This window comes from Pocillopora damicornis, chromosome 12 (genome assembly GCF_964200805.1).
Source record: "Pocillopora damicornis chromosome 12, jaPocDami1.2, whole genome shotgun sequence".
In the NCBI taxonomy this organism is placed as follows: Eukaryota; Metazoa; Cnidaria; class Anthozoa; order Scleractinia; family Pocilloporidae; genus Pocillopora; species Pocillopora damicornis.
The window spans coordinates 17,332,579-17,352,134 of NC_142681.1; the positions used below are offsets into that span (position 1 = coordinate 17,332,579).

The 19,556-nt window shown below is 37.0% G+C and overlaps 1 protein-coding gene and 1 pseudogene across 6 annotated transcripts; one reads left to right on the forward strand and one right to left on the reverse strand.

Annotated features, from left to right (window-relative positions):
- The window catches only part of LOC149036763 (uncharacterized), a 386,542-nt pseudogene that overhangs the window by 262,330 nt on the left and 104,656 nt on the right, over positions 1 to 19,556 (reverse strand).
- Positions 735 to 18,570, forward strand: LOC113673745 (uncharacterized). Of its 6 annotated transcripts, none has more exons than XM_089188901.1 (6): positions 735 to 1,124; positions 11,115 to 11,149; positions 11,327 to 11,363; positions 14,246 to 14,443; positions 16,293 to 16,457; positions 16,763 to 18,570. In XM_089188901.1, the coding sequence occupies exons 2-6, from the start codon at positions 11,144 to 11,146 to the stop codon at positions 16,948 to 16,950; spliced, it is 594 nt and encodes a 197-aa protein (XP_089045027.1). In that variant the 5' UTR covers positions 735 to 1,124; positions 11,115 to 11,143; the 3' UTR covers positions 16,951 to 18,570. The 6 variants fall into 6 exon arrangements, with proteins under 6 accessions (XP_089045027.1, XP_027045979.2, XP_089045025.1 ...); XM_027190178.2 differs by lacking the exon at positions 735 to 1,124 and adding an exon at positions 7,949 to 8,132; XM_089188900.1 differs by lacking the exon at positions 735 to 1,124 and adding an exon at positions 8,810 to 9,116.

A 19,556-nucleotide genomic window follows, 5' to 3' on the forward strand; every position in this document is an offset into this window, starting at 1 on the left:
AAACCGAGGGTGGACTGGGAACGATATGCACGGTTATCTAAATCTCTCACGTTACGTGTTAAAATGGTGTGATGTCAGCGGGACGGGGTGGAATGGAGATAGAAATAACTGCAGTAAACCAATATCCTATGCTAGGGAAGGGGTTACTGAGGGTATCTTGTGAAAGACACGAAATTATTGTGAATAAACTGGGCATTTTCCCAAGAAAATTGTTGGAAATATAACAACTAAGGGTAAAGACTAATTGCCACCTTTGTAATTAAAATAGTGACTGAATCGCACAAAATGTTCGAATTAGTGTCTCTATTAGATGGTCCTATCTTTGTTCGTTTCAAGCTTTGTAAAAGGTAACGAAGAAGTAAGATTGTCGTGAATTTAAAGTCTATCAAAAGCTAACAAAAGATCTTTCAAAATTTGAATCACTTAGTAGAACGGGCCTCTAAACTAAAAAGTATTCGTTTGCTTCACGTAATTTTCAACATAAAATTCCAGAGCTCTGCAAAGACGCGAGCAAAAAAAAAAAAAGAAGTGTCGACTTTACTTGGTGTTGAAAATATTTAGGGAAAGGTTGGTGAACAACAACAACTTAAATGTCTTTAGTACCGCTAATAAATTATTGATTGTCCATTATGAGAAATCTTTTTGAATTTCAGTCAAAAATATGCGAAATTTCCTTACAAAAGCGGGTGGGATCTCCACTAGTGTCAAATTCTTTGTCCATTTTCTTAAGCCCAAGAGTCCAGGTATTCTTTTGACATGTGACAAATACACTTCTTTGATCAGTGCCTTCAAACGTTGAACACACTTCAAGTCGCTTCAATTTGGCGCGTTGCGTGAGGTGATCTCTCGAATTTTACAGAAAAGTACTTAACATAATATCTATGGCAACTCTTAAGCTGCGTAACATTTAGTTGGAACATTGCGCCCTCCACTAAGATCGTTGCAGTTATTAGCCACTTTCTTTGTGACGGAGGCAACTATTGTTCTTGACCGAAAAAATAGAATTTACAGCCCATTAGCTGGCCGTGTCTAAAGTGGCAAAAATTCTGGAGGATTTGCACGAAAGAAGGTCTCTCTTTTTAACGCTGTGTGGATTTTGACACATTCTTCCATTTCAGGTGAAGGTAAGAAGGGAACATTTCGATTTTAAGTATAGGACTCTCATTGCCTTGTTTTATCATATATGTTAGACCAGTACCTGAAAAACTAACGCGCTGTTTTCTGTTACAAAAAATCTCTTTGAGTCTTTTTTAATTAAAAATGTTTTGTTTAACTTAACATCTGCAACGTTTTTTCCTCCTTTTCCTATATCTTAACTTTTGTACAAAAATAACGAGAGAAAAAAAACTTTTAAAGTGACAAAACTTCCCATAATGACAAATCTGACGCACATTTTACGAAAATTGTGGCTAACTGAAATCTAGATTTTAACTCAAATTAAGAGCGACGGTCAGGAAATATCGACCAAAATCTTAATTTCGTGGCAAGAGTTGAAAAATCGCTTTCTTTCGTTTTTTGTTCATAAGTAGCTTTTAGGTAGATAAGATACCTGATGTGGATTGTTCCCGCCAAAAGCTTTTTATTTTTTAGAAAAATTAGAATATCGGTTTTTGTGGTCGGAGTCACAAAATTGGCTAATCATTTACGTGAAATTTGCATACATCAACTTGCCTCTCGCTCGCAAACAAAGTCGCACGGAGAAATTTGGACACTTTATTTCAACAGAATCACTGATCTTCTTTTACTAGAAGATTCTTTTAGAGCAAAAGCGACACTCACCGAGCAGAAATTATTCAAAAATGAGGAATAGGTTTTATGGATAACAAAAACTCCGTTTTGTTATTGATTTTCGACGGCAATATTGCATATGTGGTATAACTCCAAATTGACTTCTTTCTAGTTAAATCCCACATTTAGACATACATCTAAAACATACCTGAGAATTAGCTTGGGTTATTGAAGGAAATCTCTATAAGGTGGTATCGAAGTTAAGGAATGTTCATGGTGGGTCGGCGGTAATTGTGTAAACACTTCCAGTTTCGAAATCCATGAAAGTGGATATTTGATCCCCAAACACTTATTTTTCTTAATCCTAGTAGGTTTTACAGTTGCAAAGTTGCGTTTCTTCCTAAAGGGTGAGATAGAAAAGCCAAACTGGGTGAGTTTTGCCATTTGAAACGCTAAACTCTTTGTTTCGTGACTAAACGTGATATCGGGGAGTCGATCAGTCACGGAATCACAATATTATCAATGCATTTCTTGACGGCGTATGAGAACAGTGTAAGGGTATAATTGAATGAGTAAAACAGCAAGTTTTGGAAAATAGGGTTAAGGGTGTGAATAAAATAGAAGAACGTATGGAATGCCACGAGTAAACGTAAAAGATAAACCTCGCTCAACTTTTACGTTTACGTGCGACCTTTCAAACATTGCCTCTATTTAAATTACGCGCCTAAAAGCTACGTGTGTATGCACGTGAAATTTACGCGACAGTGGGAATCCACCCTTATTCACCTACCTAGACGCGAGCAGTAACCAATTAGAGAGCACTCATGTAGTAGGCAGTCGAGTAACATTCATAATACACCTACGCCAGACGCGCAACAAAGTTATTTCCCTTTTTCACTTTCTTATTTTACCTTGAAATCAGTCTTGAGGTACCGCTTTGCCTCCTTCGTTTAAAGCTTCCTTTTGTGTTTTTGCCCATGTAAGACCCATTCCGTTTTCCCCGAGCTGGTGCACAACGTTCACAAGATCTTCAAATGCCTGCGCACCAGAACAGCTTACGTAATCTAACCCTTGCAATGACTTGCGAGTCGAAGTGGAACAAACATGCAGAATTCTTAGCAGTGTACTGCGACTCATGGGTGTGAAATCATGCTCGGCAGAATATTTTTGGTACTGGCAAACGATTCGTTCAGGTATCATGTTCCGTACCACATTTGGAACTTGGACGACCTCGTTAGTTGACAATGTTATTGTCTTGGCTCCGAATGGAAGATCTTGAATTACATGGGAGCTTGTGATAAAGTCTAGGAAATGCGCTAATTTTGCTTCAGGTATGAATAACTTCGTTTGTGCATTGGTAGGCACCAGTTTCCCACTGCCATGGACTGCATCATGCTGCCTGGCGACCTTAAACCGATAACTTGTCAGGCCTGGGATTCACTGTTGAATTGTTGCCAAGCTAACCTTATCAGCCATTATGGACAATATCCGCTTGCAAGAATCCCTTTCGTTTGCATTTTTGTAGCAGTTTGCCAGCGTGTACATCAATTCTTTATCCAAACCACTAGAACAAGTGTGATTTCCAGTTTCGTTTTGTTTTGAGGACATAATAGATTCCTAGAGAAGATCTAGATCATTAGGCGCTATTTCACCAAGAACAGCTGAAACCGCTTGCTTGGCTTTGCGCTAAGGTGGTCAATAGGTTCTTCCGACTTCATTCCTGTAGTGCTTGTCTCGGTTTCTTCTAGGAGGGTTGATGGTAAATATAATGACGTTGCTTGTTCTAGTAAGTCATGTGCTACCACCGAACAAGGAGTACTTGCAGCAATTGGAAGGTTACACATCACGCCCTAGACAAGGACGCAAAATAAATATAACGTAAACCGTATTTAAAAAATTAATTGAGTACATAATTATCAAAGTTAACCAACACTTAGACAAAGATCAATAATCCCTCCTGATCTTTGTTGCCTTTATTATGGACTAAAAATGAAACCTTTTTTGCTGCCTTCATTTATGATAAAAAGTGCCTAATTTATTACATAAAATACCTTTCATTATGACAAATAAGTACGAACTTTAAAGCAAGTAGTAAAGGAACCCGGAGTGGTATATTGGAAACCCGAAACGTTTTTCTGGGCGTTATTCACCGTATCCTTAACCTTGAGAAAATCACATGAACTCGTATCCCTGGCGGTATAAGGTGGAGGGATGCGTGTGTGTAGGTGGGGGCAAGTGGAAGCAAAAATGCAGTTTTTTTTAAATGAACCCTTTATTCTTTAAAGAACAATTTGGCCTCAGCTTACCATCGCGGACTTCGTGGTCTTTAACTTGTTGCCACTGCTTCAAGTTCTCAGATTTTGGTGAGAATAAAAATAGAAAATCCGCTAAATAAATTTCAACTGTGTGCAGACGCAAGGGCGACATAAAATGCACGGGGTATTAAACCTCTTCATTATCTGCGGAACTCAGGAAAAACTGACGTAGAAGGCACAAAATAAGCATATGGCATTGTTTTCTTGGATACCAGCACACAGTCTGAGGTCTACGAAATCGGTTAATTTGTGCTCTCTATCCCTATTCGTTACATTTCAAGGAAAGGCAGTAAGGAAACGGGGCCCGCTCATGCAGATTTTGTAATGATAAGGTCCCTATCCATTTTTTTTTTTAATCTTTTTTGCTCCGCGGGCCTTGTTTGGTGCCACTGTCAATAACACTATTTCCATTGAGTGCCAGTTCAGAACTTACAGAAGTCTCAATGATCTCAGCTTCCTCGTAAGAGAGGTTCTTGGTCTCCGGAAGCTTTGTGGGCAGCTCCCCTATTTTCTGCATGTCAAGATTAACCCGGCTGTTGCGACAAATACCCGTTGAGAATCGATGGAAAATGCAGGTTTTTGCTGATACGATATAATCACTATTCTGAACAACCACGGTCTTAATTTACACAAGTAAGGGAACCTGTTTTAAAAAACTTAAATGATAGATTTTCCTGCCCTTTCCTATACTTCAACTCTTCAATTCCCTACCCTTTGATATACCTGAAGCCTGATGAAGGTACCCTTTAAGGGCTGAGTCTCCCTGTAACTATCTATAAGCCATCAGGGAATGTGCTTTAAAAAGCTGTAATTTTAGGGGTCCGGTGAAGGCTTCTAAATTTACCTTTTTGCTGCTACAATCACTAATATAAAATGTTAGAATAATGAAAGGAAAAGAAACATGTAAATAAACAAAGGCTATTGAATTTACGACCGTCACGGCTACTTAATTATTACCGCCATTTTAGAGCTGGTCTGTTTGGTTGAAAAAGATGAAAAATGATGTATACATACCTGAACCAACTGGATTAAAAATTCCAGTTTCTTCCATATCAAATAACAAGCACTTTTGCCAAGTCCTCTTTCTGCCTTTGCGTTTTTTGGGCTTGTCCGCCGTTCTTCGAGATTGGCGGAGGAACTCAGCACAGATTCGATCCTCGACGCCACCCAATACCAAGGGATGAGCGGTGCAGGAGACAAATCGTTAATTCCGAAAGGTCTAACTCCGAAGAAAAGGATGTAGATACTCTTCCCAAAATAAGTTCGATTTCGGTTTCTACGTCAGTTATTGACAAGGAAGACTTATGACCCGCGATGTCTCTTTTGCAGTTCAGAAATGGAATAACCTTAGTTGCAGTTGATCTGCTCCTATCTCTGGGGTCATAAGAGCAAGAACCGCCGACTAAGGAGCTAAAAGAGCACTTAACGTCCCTGATGACACAAAACTGGCAAAACAAATTCACCCCAACTTCGCTAATTAAATATTTCCTCTTTGTATTTAATTGACTAATTCAATTTACTACGGCTAGTAAACTGCTTCGAGCTTTAGCCAACTCTGTCATTTCTTCAACAAATAATAGAAATGAATCCTCACAATTGAAGAAAATATCAATGTAAAAAGCATCTACGATTTTTGTCTTTCTATTCCGATTCTTCTGAAACCAAAGGAAGCGGAAAAAACAAGTATAAAAGTTAAACAGGTTAGCCGAGAGCTAATCAAATTACATCCTTATATTTATCAGGGAAAACATCTTACACTGAAAAGGAAAACTTCCACCTTAAAAATGAGAAAAAATAACATCTCTTTGGCCGATTACCTTTTTTCAATAAAAAAGGACGAAAAGCTCACACCAGAATCGTTTTCAGTACGCTTTCGTGTATATTCCGGCCTGCTGTGTAAAAACTCCGCTTGACGTTACGGTCACGCAACAAGAATTGTTTACTCAGCCGTTGTAAAAAATTTGAATGAATTACTGTCATTTCAAAACCTTCGCGTAAGGCACTGTAAAGAAAACCCATGCTGATTCTAACATATTATCAAGGAAAACCTTAAATCCCTCTAATGACATAGTTAAAGGAAAATCTGAATTATACCACATAGTGAAAAAAACATTTGAATTAAGGAGGTATTTGCGGGATTTTTCACGTTTGAAAATACAGCACTTTCCTGCGCGTTGTTTGCTATTTATGAACAACAATAAAGATAAGTCATATAGTTTCTGGGAAAGTACAGCACTCACTCTATCAAAATTCGGTGTCATGATCCTTTGAATCGTTTTTCCTTGAAGACCAAAAGTCAGTTTAAAATATCAATTTCACACTTGCTTGCGGGACCTTTCGGGATCGTCGCGGGTCAAATTTGTTTTTTCTCAGTTTTCTCAGAATTAAAGCGCTCCGGAAGAAAAAGAAATACATTAAATTTCTTCTATTCTTAGTAGCTTTTAATAGTCGGAAAATAAGCGAAATTCATTTTTCAACTCTTGCCACTCAATGGTCGATATTTCCTGACCGTCGCTCTTAAACGCTTACTTCGTTTCTCCTTCATAGAGCAGATCGAGTGGGTTTGTTGTGTATTTTCGGTCACAGCGAGAAAAACAAAGTGTACTGGATGGCAAAAATTTACTCGCTGATTTATTGATGAACTGAGACTCGCCATAAACAAAGACAATTCAATTGTGTTAAATATTAAGCAATGTTCATTTATTTCGTCTGAGTGCTTTCATTTTAGTCATAACTATCACATGACTTAAAAAATAAATGTTCTGAATAAAAGTTTCACAGTCTTGCTCAATTCTATTGATAAATAATGTAGCGGAAATTATCAGGACCTTACGCTGGATCCTAAACGCATGTCGTTCTTAAAGCCTTTTATAATTTCTCTCTTTTAGTAACTGGTTTATCTTCAACACTTAAGAAATATGTTACCTGGTAAACTGGCTCTATTCCAAAACACGCGCAGGAGACGTGCGAGTCGTAAATATTTATAATGAGACAACTACAAACAAAACGAGACGATTGCATTCTCAATCGCGAAAGAGATGAAAAAAAGTTACAACTTTCGCTCTGTGTATATGCATTGATCATGTACCATTCTACAGTGATCTCATAGTGGTGTACAAACGGTCGACTTATCCAAGAATCATCGCATAAAGGTCATAAAGTGATTGACTTCTATCATGAATGATGTTGGAAATTGTTTTCTTCATTTTTGCCAATTTTTTAGTATATTTGTGTTCAAATTCTGTTGTTATCAAGATATTGTCGATTGGGATTTTGTTGTAAAAAAAATTCGTGCGATGAATTTAAAAAAAACTGACAATGTTGCATTTACAGACTGCTTCAAGTCACTTTCTGCTTTTTAAAAACAATTGCTATATTTTTCATACCGAGAAAGCTCTTAAATTCATTCTGGTCGGAAAGTATTATCACTTTTTTGTGATCATGTAATGTTATCCATTCCTTATTCAGCTTGTTCTTGCGTAAGGACAAATTTTTAGTCGTTTAGATGCTATTCAAGTCGCTATTGTCGAAACCTTCTCGCTGACTGTGGGCTTATTCTTTATATAATTTATCAAACGGATTGCAGTTGACAGAAACGTTTAAACGGTATATGGTTTTAGTGACACATAGTAAATACATTCTTCAATATACCGGTAACACATCATTCAAGAAAGCTAGCCTTCATATTGACTGAATCAATATAATATGAAAGGTGGATGCTTTATTGTAACTGTCTTTAAAATCGCCTTCCCTGATAAATTGTTGGCTTTATTGCGATATTTGGGCTCTTTTTTTTTTTTTTTTTTAATTTTTACACTTCATACCATTTGACACCTGATTAAACTCGAACAAAACCTGTATTACCCGCCTCGTTTTCGAGTTGGCTTCTTTTGGCATAAATTAACAAGTCAAATATATTAGCATACTTAGGATGAATTATTTAAAATTAGCTACGCAGCTTAGTAAGTCTCTTGCGACACTCTTCCAGTTTACAATGGTCGTGGAAAGGAATTTCGACGAAATTTAATCGTGGAATGCTCTTGAGCTTTTGGACATTTTTGTACTGGACGACCTTATGTTGAAGCCAAGGTAAGGCGATGCGGTTTGCTTGCAAATTTCTACTCTTAGCGTGGGGCGAAGAGATTCTAGCTCGTGTGTACGTGCTTCTTCGGTCATTACCTTCCAATTTAAAATCTGTTTGCTCATTAGAGTCGTTCTTCTATGGGGCCAGCCTAATATTGTTTAAATACTACGAACCTTTTACAGTTTCGAAGTGTCTTTTTAACAACGTGTAGCTACGTGTGAAGAATGAGAGATAAGGGGAAATTTGTCTCACACCGTGTTTTCCCCGCAAAATGTGAAAATGAACAGTGAGATATGTCACAAATGGTCGCTATTTTACTTCAATTGGATTTCAAAAGATACTTGATTCTGTATTAAGGAAAAACTAGCAATTAGGATCTGTTAAAAGGACGATAAAGCTTAAGATATCGCTCCGCACGCTTTAAGTTCGTGAGCCATAATCCGCTTCCAACCAAAGAGCATTACACTTAACCGTGATTGTATCCTGATGTATTGTAACGTGAGCGTCAGACGTTTTACTTTCTTTGATTTCTTTTGTTTCATCTCACGATAATATGAAAATGTATTCTAGAGGTGAACAAACTATTTTCTGAGTGTAGAGTGACTGTAACGTGTTGCCAAGTAGCTCTGCATGTGTTCTTTCCGAAAATTATTTTTCTGCATATGATTGAATAACGCGCTTCGCTCACAGAATTCCACTCACGTTGTCAAGGATTTTCAACCTCATGCCAAAGGAATGCTTCTGGTAATTTTACCGATGATATTATGGGCGTTTTGAAACATTCCTCTAATAGGCAATTTGATTTTAAGTAGCGATTAAAGGTGGTTCGTGACACGATGTGAAATTCGAGAACTGAAAATGTCAACAATTTTTGTGATGGAGCGATCAACTCTTGTCAACTTAGTCGAGTTTATCAGGTCACCGGTTTTAGCCAGATTTCGCCCTCCTATCAGTCAATCTACGATTTCTTACTGAAGGAAGCACCTCAGGTATTTACTTCTTTGCTTGGACACGCAAGGTTTGATGTTGATTCTCACGAAAGTTTTAACTAATAAAAAACATATTCCGTTAGGGGTAACCCATTCTTTGTCTTGACGGAAAAATGGCATGATTGGCGTTGTTTACGTAAAAATTTTAAACTGCGATTTCCTTAATCGCAAAGGGGTATTTGAGTAACTTAAGAAAGGTTACATCTGTCTTACATTAGCTCAAAAAGTCTCACGGCACAACTTTGAAGAACTAATTATTTTCACTATTTTTTCATAACCACAGGTGATAAAGGGTGCGTTTGAATTTACTACCCGTTAAGTTCATTAACTTTACAAACCTTAGCAAAATTTGTCGAGTTTTCCGTTTTCAACCTTGGAAGAAAGATCTAAACTTTGGGAAATTTTTTGTATATGTATTATCATTCACAGCATTTGTAGATAGTTTGATAAAATAAATTTTATAAGTCAAATCTTGCAGCTGGCTCTCTTGAGTTTTTTAAATTACTTCAGAACAAAAGTGCAGTGTTTATTTCATTCTTTTCAATAGAATGCAATGAGGCAAGTGGCCAATACAATTCAGTTCAACCAAGCTATTGTCTTAAGACATGTGGACGAGCGTGATTCACTGTTTACAAGCGGTGCTTGACTAAAAAAATAGGAATCTTAGATTGATTTTGAGAAAAACAACCTGACATCTTGTTGGCATTTAGCTGGTCACTCTTCTAATCTGAAAGACCAATTCACAGATGCTATATGTCTGATTAATATATACTTAAAGGCACATTTGACAAGAATTAAGAAGACAATTGCAAGAAGACAATGTCTTGATTTCTTTCCTTGATATCTCTTGAAATGTAAAGCATGCATTAGCACTTACTTTTTAAGGGGTTTTACCTTAATGCAAGACAAAACTGAAGGAAAAAACCTATACAATTAAACATTCTGCAGAGCTACAAAACTAAATTTAAAATTTTTGGCAAACCTTCAGTTAGCTTAATCCTGCTTTGAATACTGTGTCCTAGAGTTTTATAAGGTGGTTCTATGATAAAGCACCAAATTTAACACCATGTTATGACCTAAGGGGACTATTTCTACTGTACTATTTCGTGGTGGAAGTAATGTTTTTTAAATCTCAATCAGTCAAGGATATTTTAATGTAAATTGAATGATGACTGAAAAGAAAAAAATGATTTCCATAATTATGTACATTAGAAATCTTATCTGGTATGTGCCCTTTACCCTTTAACTCCCAAGATCTAATTAGCAATTCTCCCCTCTGGCTGTTACACTTTCCATGTAAATTAGTTACAAGAATTTGGTGTTAGATCAAGATTACAATTACTGCCTTATCTTTTTGAGTATTCTTATTTGCTGTTTGATGTATAATGTATGGAAATTATAGGGAGAGGTTAGATGTTAATCACTTGTTAATGGGTTAAAGGCATTCTTACTTCCAGTAGCCATAATTACAGTTTCTTGGCTATCATGTTCTTTAAATGGATGACTTCTTGATATAAACTAAATAACAGTGGTATGGAACATTGTCTGAGACTAGTTCTTTTCATTTGACAAAGACTGTTTTGCAATTAGCCTAAAAATCTGAAATTTCAGAAGAAGCAAGGGGAACATTGTGCTGTATTAAAACAAAGTGTTGAAGAAAGCATGATCAGTCTCATATTTGGTACCTATGTCTATATCGTTGAGACACACAAAGTATGGCTTACTTCCCAAATGAGATAATTTTATGCTGATTATTTTGTCTTGTTTGTCGATGTACACATGATGTAATACCAGAGATGCACCTGGAGGAGAAAAAATAACAAATTCTAGGTTTCAATGAAGTCACCTGTATGTTTTTCTTCAGAATTCAGCATTCAAACAGCCATACTTTTTTATTCATGCATCTAAGATCACTCAATATGTACAGTAGAAAATATTATGCAGTTATTTAGTTTTTGACAATGTATGTCAACAACTTTCTCTCCTCTCTTTCCTTAGGAAAAGGACAAGAATATTTCTCTTCAATTATGAAGGTGTGTATTTCTTAATATTTATTTCTAAACATCCTAAGGTGCATGCAAAATTATTAGTTTAATCGACATACCTTGTAGATGAACTGATTCTGTATTTTATTTTTTTGTTACATTGGTTATGTATAGACACCTAAAGCGACAAGTTGACATGTGATTTTTTTTTCTTTTCTTATCCAGAAATCTGGTAGCCAAAAATTACGAAGAATGATACGAGGTGTGTTCTCCATGCATTTTGTTAAAAATCATTTATAATCATTCTTTATGGCTTGGTTGAAACCTTTTTTAATAATTTCATTGGTCGGGGTGAATCATATTATCATTTGCTTGGCTTTTGAGGAGCATTATTTCACTTAATGATTCAGTAGACTTAAATCAATGTGTTCATAATACTTGTCTTTTGAATGTTTCAAACTTGTGTTACTGTGAAGTGGTTAGCTTGCCTGGATTGAAAGCTTTTTGGTGTACAACTTATCAGAAATGGAATCTTTTTCATTGTTTTGTTCTATATTAATTCATGACTGATACTTTGTCTTCCTCTTGCTAGTGTTGAACAATAGAAGTGATCAAATTAACTTTTCAGGTCCTTGTATAACACAACAAATAGGAAACAGAAAAAGCAAACCAAAAAAAATTATATACTTCTTCAGTTTACATTTGAATGGATCTTTCTTACTTCCCATCGCCCAGATATGATCAGTAATTCTAATAAAATTCAGACCTGGACAAATCCTTTATATTTTACTGAGTCACAGCAGTGTAGAAAAAGCATATGTAGGCAGATGATTCAAACAAAACCTTAAAGATGGTTATTAGGTTGAACTGCATTTTTTTTGTTTTTGTTTTTGAAGTGTTGCACCTCTTTCAGTTTGTCAACTTTTTGATTTCTTGAAGTGATCGGAACTAAATTTCTCCACTTATTGCAGTAAGCATAAAATGGCAAGTAAAGGTTAAATGAATGTATTAAGGAACTGATTCCCAAATGGCTTGTTGTTTAACAAACACACACCATTACTATTGTAAGAAAATGTAGACAGTTGAGGAGAATTGCTATGTCAATGATAAGGCCAATTGGTGTGGATAAATTTTTAATAGTCACATGAATTTGCCAGTCAAGGTTCAAATCATTCAATTTATAGAAAATTCCTTGACCTCTAACATTACTTAAGGCCACTTCCTGCTTAACAGCCTCACTTTTATCTTTCTAACCAGGAGCAAATAAAAATTCAGGAATGTGCATGCTCAGCAATAAATACCACAAAAAAATGACATGACGTGATAATTTTTTAAGCTTCTCGATTTGCATACCACCGTGGGAAAATACCTGTGCATTGAGCCATGAAACAAGTTAAGCTACCTCAAGTGGGGGTAGGGCTACTAATTTGGGTTACACAGCTCTTTGTCAATATAGAAATAAATGAAATTTAGGGTGACATATTTACCTGGCTTAACTCAAGTCACAAGCATCTTCAGAGCACGACAGAAACCATGATTTGTAGACAAAACTGTAATCTTGTGTGGCATATTTTCATATCAGATATTTGGCTCTGTAAACATTCCTTTTGTTTCACTGGGGGTGATTGTGGTAACACAATAACACATTAAAAACAACAAAAGGATGTAGAGACCTATCATCATTTACTGTTGTGTGGGCAAGTGAGGGCGAATCCTGTTATATTGGCTCAAAAGTGCAATACTGCCTTGTAAATTATTTTGGGGCCTTTCCAACAGAAGAACTAGAAATTTCACTGTCAATCTAAGCTGCCTCAAGCACATTTTGTAACTGCCAATATAATCAGGGACAGATGTTTGAAATTCATGCCCTTAGATTTTCAAAGACTTTGAAAGGTCAAAGACATCCTAGTGTTCAGAAATAGCACTGACTTTATCAGGCAGGCATTAATGTGGGAATGTTATTTTCCCGTCATCCACTGTAGTTTCATTTTCAATGGGCAGTTTTCACGCTTTGAGGATTTGAGTATGTTTGTTTGAAATTTGGAAACATTGTGGAAGAGCAATGAGTAACGGTAACATCACTGGTATTTAGAAATAATCTTCTCTTAAGAAATATTTGTGTTCAAATCCTTAAATAGACAGTGTAGTTTTGAGTTATTTGTGCTTCACTGCACTTGTGTAGTTCAATAGATATCTCATCACTGAACAGTGCTATACAGCTCTGCTGGCATCTCGTGACTTTGTCGTGGATATTTTGGATTCATGCATTTTAGATTGCTTTGATTTATGTTAAGACATAGGTTAAGCGAGAAAGGAATGCGTAGAGAATTCCGCCACATTGCTATACCTTGTTTGTTTGATTTAGTATACCCGGTGCATGTACCAGTAGTCATACCAATTGCATGGTAAAAGAGTTGTGTTTCAAAAGCTATAGTTTACAACGCAACAAACCTGTTTTGGTTTTGTAAATGAAGTTTGTATTTGTTGTAAATTCAACTGATGCACTTGCTATGGAGACTACATCTTACTTCCCATTTTGACAAATTTTCAACTTTCCCAAAATGCTATCAATGGCATCGTCAATAATCAGAAATGCAATTTCTTAACCCCTTCTTTGCGTATGGTGTGTTCAAATTTGATGTGTTTTGAGGAAAGACATGAGATTCTACTTACCTTTAGAAATAGTTATGTTTCCTCTTTATATTGTAAGGAATGTGTGTAATTATGGCGTAAATTTTAATATTAAATGTTCTTTGAATTTCAAGGTTCTTTTCTTGTCATGTGGAAGTTTACTTAAAAGATGCTCTTAACTTGCATTTGGCTGACATGCAAATTAAAACTGAAAATGAATAAATGGCCCATTACCATAATAGAATGTTCAGTTTTATTTTCCACTCATCCTTGGTTTCCTATGTTTGTAAAAATCTACTCTATCAAAGACAAACTTTTTGGTATAAGTACATGTTTTTGAAGCTGTATTTCCCTAAGTTTGAGTGTATTTTCAAATAGGAGTTTCTCTTTTATGTGTATAACATTTGAACATTTTGTTTTGAAACATTTTATATTTAATTCATTGAATAATTGTTAGAACAAGTAAGGGCTTTGTTCCTGAAGTGATTTCTTTTTTTAATTTCAATTCAACAGAAGCATTTTGTTATGACATTAATGGCAACAAGGTTAAACACGGAGATCCATTTGTGCCTGAGGGAAATGATTTTTGTCACCACTGCAAATGCCTGAGTGGACAAGCAGCGCAATGTTTTACCACAGAATGTGCAGTGCCAACATGTGAGGACTACAAAGCTATACCTGGCAAATGTTGCGCATATACCTGCCCTTCAGGTTAGTTTACTTGACGACATACACTGTAAAAGACTTTCAATTGCCTCTTATACATGCAGGTTCAGGCTATTGCTGTAGTTTTTAACATTTTTATTCACATTGTGTAGTGTGCGTATCTCAAATTTCTCCCATTTGAAACTTATACCCCATTCACACCAAACCTAAAACATATTTTAAAGCTGTTTTGTGAATTGCTGTTTGACATTGTTTTTTTATGTTGAAGTTGGTTAAATTGATGTTTGCAACTTCAAATTTAGCTCAGTGAAAGCAAAAGTCATTGAGTACTTCAACCCTCATAAAATTTAGTTTTTCAGTTTCTATCACTGAATTTTATTCAGTTAAACCTGGTGTAACTTAACATGTTTTGTTGGTGTGAGTTGTGATTAGACTGTGTGGCTGATTCTCTCAAAGCAATATAGTATCCCAGTGTGGTTTTTCCCTGAATATCTTTATATACCATCACATGAAACTTGCACTATGTTGTGATAAAACATGGACTAGTGTACATGTATGTCTGAGCATCAACTGTATTTGCTGGAATCAAGGGTATTAATGTTAGTAATGGAATTCTCTCCCTCTCTTGTTTTCTCTCTTTCCTGAGTAATGGAATTGAGGTTACTATAGTCTTATGGAATCAGTCCGTAAACAACCTACTTTCATTATTCTTTCACTGATACTGTGGCCTCATGAATACTTTTTGAGGAATAAATGTGTAAGAAAAAATATTGCATCACCAGTAGGTCTGAAAAATTGAGAGCATTACGATCATCTCAAGGACTGGGTCATTGTGTTGTGTTCTTGGATGAGATTCACAAGACTAGAAATGTATGTTGGCAACTTGTCTGAGTGACCTGATGAAATGCGGAAATATAAGCTGTAGGGGATTATATGAATAATCTCCTTAACCTCTTAAATCCCAAGATTCCTTATGTGTTTCACCTAACTGACTGCTATACAGTTCCTTGTAGATATGACAGGGGAATTTGGTGTTATAGTAACTTATTATCTTCTTGCTGATAAGCATGTTTATTCTCCTTACCTGTTTGCTAGATTGAAATTTTGGAATGACTAGGAGAAGTTATAAGTTAATCACTTCTGGGGTCAAAGGCTTGAGGGGCTTTGCAGCACACTTACAGCTATAATCACCTTAAACCATGAAAAATGGGATAAGTTCCATTATGAGCATTTTTTGACTCCTAGGGATTCAATAATCTTATTCAAATATTTGTTTGTTTGTTCTTTATTGGTCAGAGTTATTTTGCGTTAGAAGGAACAGTTTCAACAATTTTGATGAAAAGGCATTTCTCCTCACAGCAACAATACATTCACAAACAGAATGGTGCTGAGATGGTAGAAAAGTATCAAAAAGAGAATATTGTTTCATATGACAGTTTAACTCCCATGTAATTTCTCTCTATAATATCAATACATTATCCAGCAAACTGGATATTACACCCAATCCTTGGAGTTAAAAATTACAAGAAAAGTGATTTAGACAGTGAAGACAGCTGTTATTAGGATCTTGTCAGCAAGAGGATTAAGTATAACATGATAATTTGGTTTTTATCAACTGAGTTGATGTGAAGTGACCACTGTAAAGAGTTTCCAAAGCTGATATTTCGAGCACTAGCACTTTGTCAGGATGAAGGTCATCTACAAAAGCTCTCTACAGTGGCCAGTTCACATAATCAACTCAGTTGATAACATCAAATTACCCTGTAATATGCCCACCAACGCAGCACCATTCTATCTTAAGAAACTCACCCCATATTTAACAAAATTTTTGTGAGAGATGGAGGTGTGCCTTTAAAATATATTTCTTAAATCACTCTTTCTGTTTTTACTTCAGGTGTCAATTCAGAGGCTGCGGAGTTGGCAATAATCATCAGTTTGTCAGTGGGACTAGTACTGCTGCTTATACTCCTGGTGTTCGTCATCGACAGAAATCGAAAGAAAAATCGGAGAAATCGAACGAGAAATGAAGTCCTGGAGCAATCACAAAATTTAAGACCAAGTAAGTGAGGCATCTCCGTGTAACTAACCCTATGGCCCTTAAGAGTGATTAGCATTTTGCCTTACAATATCACCCCTGAATCAAACATTAAGGTCAGGAGAATAAAGGAGTGAGCAACAACTAAAGAAGCTCTTGATTGTTAGGCTAATTCTCCTTGTCAGAACCTTACGAAATATATAGAGAACAGTATGGAGAATATACATTTTGATGTTAGGGGAAAAGGGCTATTTGACACTATTCCTTAAGTATTAAAAACATAGGGAAGAATTGACGAAATTTACTCTTATCTCATTTTTTGTTTATAGGACCGCTGAACAACAGACTTGCTGTAATTGCAGAAGAAAATGGTGATGGAATCGAACCACCTCCCCCTTACACCCCTGGTCGAGGGAGATACAGTATCAGAAAACCACACTATGCCTCCCCTCCCTTTACACCAAATGAACCGCCTCCTCCGTACGAAATAGATTCCAGAGAGGCCACAGACGTATAGCATAGGTTGACGACTGCTTTCAGTCGTTTAGGATTATTTGTACAGTTAAAATAAACCGGCGCGCCGGAAGTCGTGCGGGACCGTTGGACGGAAGTGACCAGTTCTGAATGAAAAATCTGTTTGTTTCGTTAAAGGAGTAGCTGTTAGGGTTGGATTTGGCGAGGCAACGGACCCAATTACAGAGGTGCAGCACGTGAAGCAGAGCTCTAGGAAGGATAGCAGTACATCCTATCTGTTGGAAGGTTTTTTCAGCGAGAATCACGGGTAATCCTTTAGCCAATGCCTTGAGCAGAATCTGCAAGGGCCCTTTATTCGTTCTCCCAAAGAGGAAGCCTCAGATGAGGGCCCTGGTTCCCCCACGGAACAACGGCCCCAAAGAAATAGTGGATGACTTATCAAGTACAGTAATCTATAAAAGCTTTCTTCTCTTGCAAATTCCTTGAAAACCTAAACACGTTATGCGACTACACTGGTTGGCAAGGAATGGGGGGATTTAGGGCTTTTAAACCAGGAGGAACTAAAGAAAACTCAAAGCACCGTCGCTACCAATTATTTATTTAAATCAGCGTCTTTCAATCCTCACGGAACAAGAATTCAGGCGCTATAACGTAAAGTGAGCAATTCTCCTCGACTTGTCATCGTTGGAATATGTAAGAGTTTGGAGGTGGTCAACGCTTCAGATTTTATCTCCTTGGGAGGGGAACAAGCTGAAATCGTAAATTGATGCAGCGTTTTGTTGAAGAAAACATTTGACTTGAGTTTTGTTTAACGCGAAGTTTTGTTGTATAGTAGAGAAAACTGACATTTTCAGTAGACCACTGTAAATATGAATTTTTTTTAAGGAAACTTTTTTTGATTTGCAATCTGAAGAAACCACCAAGGGTTTTTGCAGGCATAGGAAGTTGATCTTTGTTTATCAAGTAAATGACGAGCAAACGGCGTTACAGGTTTTAGTCACCAGGATCAACGCGAATGGAGCGCTTCTCGATTGAGTGTCGTAAAAATCCAAACCAAAGCAACCGCCAATCGTAGGAAGGAAAACGCCACAAGGAGCCAATGATAAGGAAGTTAAGACAAGTAAACTGTTTGAAACGCGGGAAAACGCGGGCGACTAAGTCGTGATTGGTTTTAATTTTTGAATCTGATTGGTCGCGAGTTTTATGAACCGATCACGACACAAAACAACCCCGGGTTACTTTCGATACTCAATTGAAAATGGCCCAGTATGACTTATTCGTTGAACTGATTGCATAGTTTTCTGACGGAAGGCAGAAATTCCTATTAGTGACGTCTCCTGACGCTTACTCCTGAAACTTTTAGTGAAGTAACTAACGTTTTCCTGAAAGAGTTTGGCAGCAAGTTTCTGAAGCGTTGAACAATTTTTTTGCCATTAGCTATCCTGTAAATAACTGTATTTTAAGGATATTTGTACTGAGAAACGTTCCCACCTTTAAGGGATGGTTAGCTCTCGCGAGGGGGAGAACTGCTATGTAGGAGTAGCTTTTTTTTCAGTAAAGAAAGATGTTATGCATGAAATGCTTTTTTTGATATGAAAGTTTTGTTGCATTCTGCAGTCTGTGGTCAAATTGATTGCTATTAAATTAATTAACCTCTTATTAAGTACTTGTGGATTAGGGTGGTGCTTTTCCCTTTTTCAGAAATTTCCTTCTTTCCTTGCTCAAGCAGGGTGAATGGTTATTGGTTAATAACCAATGTGGTGAATCCAGCTATTAGCGAAAGTAGGAGGCAGTTGGGTACCTTGAGCCCGTGAGCCTCAAGCTTGACTAAATGAATCATCCCTCAGACTAGTAGTCTTCTCTCATTCACTCACGGTCGTAAGAGACTAGCACTACCACCTACTATGACGCAGGGAACAATGGGAAGGAAGATGACAAAGAAAATGCCCTCTCGTCTTTACCCCTTTGCATCCCTGTAAAGTAGAGAGACGACTTGGGACGAGTCCGTTTCCTCGGTTAGCGACTGTGAGAGGAACGAAGAGCGAGTAACAACAGAGGTTCAACCGGCGTAGAATACTTCTAACCACTCGCTAAGCCATCTATCTTTTTTATTTCGGAGAAATATGAAAATACATCTGAGGGAAAGATTAGCATCGGTCCTCAACCGGTTGTTAGTGGGAACCTTACGCAGTCGGGACAGCAACGTTGTGGAAGACGTCGATTAAAGAATGAAAGTCTATTTTTGTTAGAATTTCGCCAACGGCTGGGCCTACTTTTACGGCGCCACATTTCGACTTCATCATAATGTGCAGTAGCTGCGCTGATTGCCAACGGCTGGGCCTACTTTTACGGCGCCACATTTCGACTTCATCATAATGTGCAGTAGCTGCGCTGATTTCCAAATGAAAATTTAAATAATTTTCCATCAGGGTTCTACCTTCAGAGGCCACGCAAATTTTGGTGATGAACGTTGTTTTTCAGAGAACGGCTAAGAAATGAACACAGTTTTAAAACGCACGTGCGGAGCTATATTTCCTCCCATTCGATCTGTTGTTTTGCCACGTCCTCGTTCCCGTCCTTGTTCCCGTCGTGGTTTGGTTAAGATCCCTCCTACTGTGTGGGGGACGGAAAGGTATGGGATTTCACTGT

Bases quoted from the DNA above. Each gene is read 5' to 3' on its own strand.
- LOC113673745 (XM_089188899.1), top strand. The intron at 11,150-14,245 runs GTGTGTATTTCT...TCAATTCAACAG, and splicing joins ATTTCTCTTCAATTATGAAG to AAGCATTTTGTTATGACATT. The intron at 16,458-16,762 runs GTAAGTGAGGCA...TTTTGTTTATAG, and splicing joins ATCACAAAATTTAAGACCAA to GACCGCTGAACAACAGACTT.